At 35.1% G+C, this 9,215-nt stretch overlaps 1 protein-coding gene across 1 annotated transcript; it reads right to left on the bottom strand.

Moving 5' to 3' along the window:
- Positions 1-1,097: 1,097 nt before the first annotated feature.
- Positions 1,098-9,215, bottom strand: LOC130642194 (serine/arginine-rich splicing factor 6-like). The gene is made up of 14 exons (XM_057449281.1): positions 8,989-9,215; positions 7,311-7,381; positions 6,939-7,070; positions 6,718-6,790; positions 6,054-6,127; positions 5,681-5,774; positions 5,304-5,591; positions 4,866-4,984; positions 4,664-4,668; positions 4,207-4,269; positions 2,599-2,696; positions 1,935-2,008; positions 1,544-1,637; positions 1,098-1,454 (listed from the first exon to the last, which is right to left on the bottom strand). The coding sequence occupies exons 1-14, from the start codon at positions 9,136-9,138 to the stop codon at positions 1,164-1,166; spliced, it is 1,626 nt and encodes a 541-aa protein (XP_057305264.1). The 5' UTR covers positions 9,139-9,215; the 3' UTR covers positions 1,098-1,163.

The following is a 9,215-nucleotide window of genomic DNA, read 5'->3' as shown; positions in this document are numbered from 1 at the left end:
CTAATATTTACCCCCCTACGATTTTACACCACTCGTTTTCCCCATTTGCAGGGATTTTTTGCCTTTTTAGGGAGGATAGCTTCTGCAAATCATAAAGCTAGGAAAATTAATTTATAAGAAAATAATATCATCAACACAATCGCGGACTGTTTCTAATTATTTTACATCTAAAGTGATTCTAATGTGGATATTTTAAAAGTGGTAGGCACAGACCTCGCGCAAGCTCGGTCTGCCCGAGATGGGCTTTTTATTTTACAGTGCAGCACCAAAAACAATCAGTTTTTTCACGCAGTCATGGATATCTAAGACGCGAAAGATTTTCACTCGAAAAAAAGATGAAAAAAGGGGAAATCTCAAAGTTCATGATTTATTTCTTCTTTCACTATGAACTACAATAACATTAGGTATTTTCATTCCTCTTTGGTGTAACGAACATAACTAATAATTATTCGTCCAAAAATTACAATTCGATTTTCTAAACTGGCGAAATCTTCTACCCTTACTCTCTTTAAAAAAAGTTATTCTGGCTAAAGGTGCACAGAACAAATCAGAATGCGCTTTTTATTGTACAAAGCGGATTTGTGCTAAACCTTTAAAAAACATCCGCCGTGAAGTATATGCTGTCGCAGTAAATATTCTAATTTACTACTAAGGTTGCGTAGATGTTTTTAAGAAAAAATGGGCTTTCATTGCTTTAAAAAAGCCTAATTGATCAAAAATTATTTCTAATACATAGGTCTCATTAAACGAATATTTTTCAAATTTGTGCCTGTTTGGTATCAAAATGTACTGACTAGTATTAGTTCATGCGAATTCAAACACTCGAGCTCAATGTACAATCTGGTCTACAGGATCACGTACGAGAAATTAACAGAACGACTGCCAATCGCCAATTTTACTGTTATACGCCGTCTTAACGTAGAAAATGCAAAATCTCTTGAACTTCACACTATCAACCAATGGTCCCATAAAAGGACAGTGGTTGCCAATCAAATTTTCCAAATTATGTTTCATATTTTGTTTCAGAGTTTGACATATATTTCCTTAATAGTAGTGGACATCCGGTCCGTAGCAAAAATCCAGCTTTATATTCATGGTCATGCGGACGACTTGTGCTTCGCACAACAAATTAATATGTACAACTTTTTACTACAACATAAAGTTTAATCTCCATTCACCTCTTCTTTATCAGGTGATTTTGAACGAGAACGACGAGAATCTCTCGACTTTGATCGTGACCTTGATCTGGATTTCGACTTGTCTGGTGTTCTTGATCTACTTCGTGATCTTGACTTACTTCGACTTCTTGATCGGCGCGGGAAACGTGTTGATCTTCTTCGTGTTCCCTGACGGCTTCTGGATCTGCTTCTACTGCGAGAACGCTTACTTCTATCACGACTATTACTTCGACTACGACTTCTGGAATGCGAATCTCTTGGGGGACCAGGACAATCCTACAATTAAAATAGAAAAGACAAACAATAAAACAACTTTAGCTAATAGCATAATTACAGTAGCATAATTACACCATATAATAACTTACATCGATTAATTTAATTTTTCGGTCAAAAAATTCAGTGCCGTCGAATTTTCTCATTGCACGTTGCATATCCTTGTAGGTTTTAAATTCAACAACACTAAAATAAAACATATGATTAGGTCAAAAAATGACCAAATTGTCTAATGTTCAGATTTAAAAGGATATACCTTGTGTATATCCTTTTAAAGTGTATGAAAAACTTGATCATGCAACAACAAAAAAATTGCACAACTTAAACAAGTATTCCTTTTGTAATTTTGCATTCATCCCTTATTTATTACAGCATGGAAATACCGCATAAATTACACAGAATGCCAGAAAATAAAATTTATAACAACATGTGGTCTAGTGCTAGCTAACCAAATTGTGATAGATAAAGAAGAAAACCTCTTACCCTTCTCCAAGTTTTTCTTTATTGGCTTTTGTAAATGTAACTTCTCCAGCAGAACGGAAAAAATCTTTTAGGTCCTACAAAAGAAATAAATATACTAAACTCGGCATTTCACTTTATAGCAAGTTCCATTGAAAATTTTTTTGATCAGCTGCTACATAACTTACCACCAATCAAAACCTAAACAAAGTTTTAATCCACCATGGCACATAATATATCTCAGATATACTACAACATAGAGATCAGTAACTAGATGGTAAGTGCAACAAGGTTTGTAGTTAGTTGGTAAGTAACACAGATTGCCATAGGTTAAGATATATTTGCCAAAGGTAATGCCAATGAACAAATGGATCAAGGCTTTTTTGTGCTTTTGACACTTAACCCATGAGATAAGTGATGCCATGGATAGCTTTTTTTTTTGTGAACTAAATGGATTTTCGAATGACCATGGATTAAAGATAATTGGCCAATAAGATAACCATGTGCAAGAGGAACTAGATATGTTTGGACCACATGGATAGGCAGATAAAGATATCACCAAATAGTGTGTTGTCCTAAAATTACTATTAAAGTAATTATTTTCAGGTAATTCCGCAAATCCTTTCAACACTGCTTATTTCTTTTGCCCCACCATTAAATGGAAAGTATGTTAAATATAATGACAAACCTGCCAACCAACTCGGATTTTCCCCTGCCTGTATACACTCTCAGTAGTCACTACCAGAAGAACAAATAACCCTATTATACTGCCAACAAAAGAAAGGACTAGAAGAGAAAGGGCTAAGGGTGAACACAGCAAAGTCTAAAGTCATGATTAGTATCATTGCAGCCAAGTGTGACCTTGTAGTTGGAAAGTGGCCTTGTGGAGTTTGCAGGAAAGGGGTTGGTACTAACACAATTTTTTGTCAGACTTGCAAGCATTGGGTACATAAGAAGTGCAGTAGTATTGGTGAAAGGTTGAGAGCTGACATTCAGTTTGTATGAAAGCGTCGCAAAGGTGAGATTATAGAGAATGAAGTAATTCCAGCTTTAATGATGTACAACAGTGGCTTGTTAGAGATAGTTGAGAACTTCTGTTACTTAGGTGATATGTCGGGCAGTGAAGGGGGTGTTGAAAGAAGTGTTACTTGCAGGATAGGTTCTGCTTGGAGTCTGTTTTTTTTGCGCAAAGGTATCATTACGACTTTATAGATGACTTGCTAGAATCTTTGTTTACATTTTATTTCGGCAGGCAAATAGTTTTTTAACCAATCAGATCTTCTAAAAAGAATTATTAGCCAATTAAATTGCTTTATTTTACCTGCCAAAAAATAAAAAAAATAAAAATTATCAAGATAGCAAGTCATCTATATGAATATATGTCAGTCACAAGTTACCCATCTACACTCAATAATAGTTTAAAGCCTCAAAAATATTTTTGTAGAAAGAAATGGGCTGAAAAAGACCTTTCTTCAGCAAGCTTTCGCATCTTTCTGCCTGCCACGCAGTTGTTAGAGCCAGAAGGGCTTACCACGAAAAATGTAAGCATTCAAAAAGGTCTATGGGGTACCATATGGGGTACAGCCATAAATTTCAATTGTATTCTGGCGTTATTTACAATAACTTAAGCATCCATAAAACAATATAATCGTTAGTTATCAAAATGCCTTCCCACTTTAACCAAACAGTAGCAATTTAGAGAAAGCAAGCACCACACCACCCACACCACCACGTATCGAAAGCTTTCGTTTTCTGATTTCTCATTTTTTCTAACTGTGCGGCAACCGAATAATCACGGTAATCAAGTCTTTCACCCCCGACTATTTTACCCCCTAATATTTACCCCCCTACGATTTTACACCACTCGTTTTCCCCATTTGCAGGGATTTTTTGCCTTTTTAGAGGGGATAGCTTCTGCGAATCATAAAGCTAGGAAAATTAATTTATAAGAAAATAATATCATCAACACAATCGCGGACTGTTTCTAATTATTTTACATCTAAAGTGATTCTAATGTGGATATTTTAAAAGTGGTAGGCACAGACCTCGCGCAAGCTCGGTCTGCCCGAGATGGGCTTTTTATTTTACAGTGCAGCACCAAAAACAATCAGTTTTTTCACGCAGTCATGGATATCTAAGACGCGAAAGATTTTCACTCGAAAAAAAGATGAAAAAAGGGGAAATCTCAAAGTTCATGATTTATTTCTTCTTTCACTATGAACTACAATAACATTAGGTATTTTCATTCCTCTTTGGTGTAACGAACATAACCAATAATTATTCGTCCAAAAATTACAATTCGATTTTCTAAACTGGCGAAATCTTCTACCCTTACTCTCTTTAAAAAAAGTTATTCTGGCTAAAGGTGCACAGAACAAATCAGAATGCGCTTTTTATTGTAAGCGGATTTGTGCTAAACCTTTAAAAAACATCCGCCGTGAAGTATATGCTGTCGCAGTAAATATTCTAATTTACTACTAAGGTTGCGTAGATGTTTTTAAGAAAAAATGGGCTTTCATTGCTTTAAAAAAGCCTAATTGATCAAAAATTATTTCTAATACATAGGTCTCATTAAACGAATATTTTTCAAATTTGTGCCTGTTTGGTATCAAAATGTACTGACTAGTATACTTGATGTAAATTTCTCAGTTCATGCGAATTCAAACACTCGAGCTCAATGTACAATCTGGTCTACAGGATCACGTACGAGAAATTAACAGAACGACTGCCAATCGCCAATTTTACTGTTATACGCCGTCTTAACGTAGAAAATGCAAAATCTCTTGAACTTCACACTATCAACCAATGGTCCCATAAAAGGACAGTGGTTGCCAATCAAATTTTCCAAATTATGTTTCATATTTTGTTTCAGAGTTTGACATTATTTGAAATTCGTCGATGTTTTTCTTTTTTTGTGAAAATCGAAAGACATGTCACGACTAATTCACAATTTACTCTAGAAACTCGCCTTCAGGTTTACCGAAAAATTTGCTGGCAAAAAAGCCTTGAGGTAAAACAATTCCACTTGTAATGGGGGAGGGGAGGAGGGTAAGTCGCTTCGAATAAGAAGCATTCTGAATTAATCGAAATATTTTTTTAAAAATTTTTCTTTAAAACACTCACTGACCAGCTTCATTTAAAATATTGCTTATTAAAGAGCATTTACAGAAAGCTAGATTTCCACTATGGACAGCAGGAAATTTTTGACAAAATAGTTCCATTTAATTGGTTAGTCGGCAACTAAATATGTAAAATGAGAACTTCCTTAATAGTAGTGGACATCCACCTAAGGTCGGTAGCAAAAATCCAGCTTTATATTCATGGTCATGCGGACGACTTGTGCTTCGCACAACAAATTAATATGTACAACTTTTTACTACAACATAAAGTTTAATCTCCATTCACCTCTTCTTTATCAGGTGATTTTGAACGAGAACGACGAGAATCTCTCGACTTTGATCGTGACCTTGATCTGGATTTCGACTTGTCTGGTGTTCTTGATCTACTTCGTGATCTTGACTTACTTCGACTTCTTGATCGGCGCGGGGAACGTGTTGATCTTCTTCGTGTTCTCTGACGGCTTCTGGATCTGCTTCTACTGCGAGAACGCTTACTTCTATCACGACTATTACTTCGACTACGACTTCTGGAATGCGAATCTCTTGGGGGACCAGGACAATCCTACAATTAAAATAGAAATGACAAACAATAAAACAACTTTAACTAATAGCATAATTACAGTAGCATAATTACACCATATAATAACTTACATCAATTAATTTAATTTTTCGGTCAAAAAATTCAGTGCCGTCGAATTTTCTCATTGCACGTTGCATATCCTTGTAGGTTTTAAATTCAACAACACTAAAATAAAACATATGATTAGGTCAAAAAATGACCAAATTGTCTAATGTTCAGATTTAAAAGGTATATCAAGTGTATGAAAAACTTGATCATGCAACAACAAAAAAATTGCACAACTTAAAAAAGTATTCCTTTTGTAATTTTGCATTCATCCCTTATTTATTACAGCATGGAAATACCGCATAAATTACACAGAATGCCAGAAAATAAAATTTATAACAACATGTAGTCTAGTGCTAGCTAACCAAATTGTGATAGATAAAGAAGAAAACCTCTTACCCTTCTCCAAGTTTTTCTTTATTGGCTTTTGTAAATGTAACTTCTCCAGCAGAACGGAAAAAATCTTTTAGGTCCTACAAAAGAAAATAAATATACTAAACTCGGCATTTTACTTTATAGCAAGTTCCATTGAAAAATTTTTTGATCAGCTGCTACATAACTTACCACCAATCAAAACCTAAACAAAGTTTTAATCCACCATGGCACATAATATATCTCAGATATACTACAACATAGAGATCAGTAACTAGATGGTAAGTGCAACAAGGTTTGTAGCTAGTTGGTAAGTAACACAGATTGCCATAGGTTAAGATATATTTGCCAAAGGTAATGCCAATGAACAAATGGATCAAGGCTTTTTTGTGCTTTTGACACTTAACCCATGAGATAAGTGATGCCATGGATAGCTTTTTTTTTGTGAACTAAATGGATTTTCGAATGACCATGGATTAAAGATAATTGGCCAATAAGATAACCATGTGCAAGAGGAACTAGATATGTTTGGACCACATGGATAGGCAGATAAAGATATCACCAAATAGTGTGTTGTCCTAAAATTATTATTAAAGTAATTATTTTCAGGTAATTCCGCAAATCCTTTCAACACTGCTTATTTCTTTTGCCCCGCCATTCAATGGAAAGTATGTTAAATATAATGACAAACCTGCCAACCAACTCGTGAAGATAAGTTTTGCACAATAATTCTCCATTCTGTATTATAAGGTCTATTTCTTCCTCTAGATAAAATTTTAAAGTAATAAATAAAAAGCATTCCTGTACACTTCATATTAATGACTAATTAGAATAACAGTTTTTCTATAGTTAACTTTTCAACAGCATTTTAATTTGCCCCAAGATTGTGGACAATTAACACTATAGGCTCACCGGTCACCATCTCGATAACCTCTATCACCACGATAGCCACCTCCTCCACCATCATACCGACTACGATCTCTTCTACCGCCACCACCACCGATATCTTCCCGAGGAGTGCCTGTCGCATGCTCTACAGTTAGCCTGTGAAAAGAAGTAAAAATGTTTTACTTTAACTAACCTGTCACGTTGTTGGAAACCACCATTGAATCCTCCTCGGTATCTATCACCGGAAGGACGGGGCCCATTCTTGACATGTTCTACAGTCAGTCTGAAATTTATTAAAAAGCATCATCTTAAATCAAGACTAAAATTTTTTATATTAATCAAATAACCCTTTTTAAATGGAATCAATTGTGTAAAGGACATAATAAGAAACTGTACCTTGATCCAAAAAACTCTTTACGATCTAATTCATAAACAGCATCGTCTGCATCGCGTTTGTCTTCAAATTCCTAGAAGAAAATTAATGTTAAATTAAAAAGTAATTAAATAGTAAACATGATCGTATTTAGCGTACTTGCTACATCGACCCTAACAATTTTTAAAATTGTTTGACATTTGCAATTATTGTTTAAAAATTTCAAGCAATCTCATTCTGTGATGTTTGTTGTTAATGTTCTGCCCAATCTTAGGACACTGCCCAATCTTTAGACATAAAATTGCGCAGTCTTAAGACTGGCCGGTCAGTCTTAAGACTGGGCAGGGCGTCACAAGATTGGGCAAAAGACCATGTTAGGCCCATCTTTGGCCCCTCTTAGATTTTAAAGACGGGATGTACCACACAAGCTCTGTTTTTTGCAAGTCCCAACAAACATTCTCAGGCACAATAAAACATCATATTTTGGGTACTGTTGAATTGACCCGGCCAGTTTTTATACACAGTAGAGTAAAAATCGCAGCTAGCTAGGTAGCTTGTAGAAGAGGGTGCTGATAAGCCGCAAACGCCTGCATATATACGGGTGAGTTCGGGCGACTTTTCGAATAAAATTGGAGTTTGCCTCCGAAACCGCCCGGAACATTCCCGAAATGCAATTCCTTGTAAAAAACCATGCGGACGATATTTGGAAAGAAGGCGCTTGAAGAGAAAGGAGTTAATACAGTTTATATATAAGTTATTTATAACGTAAACTTTATCAAAAACCATTAAAAACAGTTCTTTTAAGAACTTCGCTACCACATAGTAAGTTTATTTTAATTTTTATAGTTTTTTTGAATCTTATTAGTGTCGGGCCTATGCGAGTTTTTTCGGGTGAATGCTTGGATTTTTGTCAAAACGCCGAAGTCGCCCGAAAACGGCCACATATTTTACGGCGTATGCAGCTTATCGGCACCCTCGTGCTGGTAGAGCACGTGTTATACATTTATCATTTATATACAGTTTGTAGTAGTGACTAAATTTCAAAAATAAAATGTTTATATTTATGAAGAATCAGAAAAATCGTATTTAACCATATTATTCAGTCAGGGATAACTGCAAATTAGGCTATAATAGTCTAATTAGTCTACAATAGCTTATTTAGGCGATTTATCTCTCCTAATTAGGCTATCAACATGGTTTTTGCTGCCTATCGCTGTTCTGTTGCATAATCGCAATGATTTTATTAGCTAAAAACATTCTATAGAACTCCCTTTTGATGGTCCAAATATATTTTTCGTTATTATTTGCGCTGTAAGAAGATATAGCGTTTAGTTTGTTTTGATTAAGAACACATGCGCTGTGTTACGGCTTCTTTGTTTTTAAACATATATACATGGTATATATGAATTTTTGGCCTTTTGATTTTCCAAGAAGTTTCAATTTAAAGTCCCTATTAAGAGTTATCCATTAAAACAATCACACAACTAAATCCTTTTCAGCTTTTGTGGTTTTAAAATCAAACAACACAAAATTTGAGGCCTTTGGTTGTGCTCAAGCAAAGGACATGACCTAATAGAAAACTCTATCAGGTCAAAATAGTATTCGTTTGTTGTGTAGCTAGCACGCTGGAAAGATTTCTTATTAATTTTAGTTAGACTACTTGTTTAACATAAATAGCTAGTTACAAAATAAATATCTTACCACAAACGCATATCCCAACTTTATATTTACATCCTTTAATCTCGAAAAGCCGTTATCTCTGAAAAACTTTTCCAGGTCTCTAGAACGAGCCTCTGGATTTAGCCGTCCAATAAATACACGATTTCTGTTAGGATTGTCCCTCGAACTCATTTTATTACAAGAACTTTTACACGCTTATTTCAGAAGAGTCGTCTGTCGAAAGAACGAAGTTATCTGTGGCGAACCCA

The sequence above is a fragment of the Hydractinia symbiolongicarpus genome, chromosome 4 (genome assembly GCF_029227915.1).
Source record: "Hydractinia symbiolongicarpus strain clone_291-10 chromosome 4, HSymV2.1, whole genome shotgun sequence".
NCBI lineage: Eukaryota > Metazoa > Cnidaria > Hydrozoa > Anthoathecata > Hydractiniidae > Hydractinia > Hydractinia symbiolongicarpus.
The sequence above is the reverse complement of the archived record's forward strand: the minus strand, read 5'-3'. Positions and strand labels throughout refer to the sequence as shown.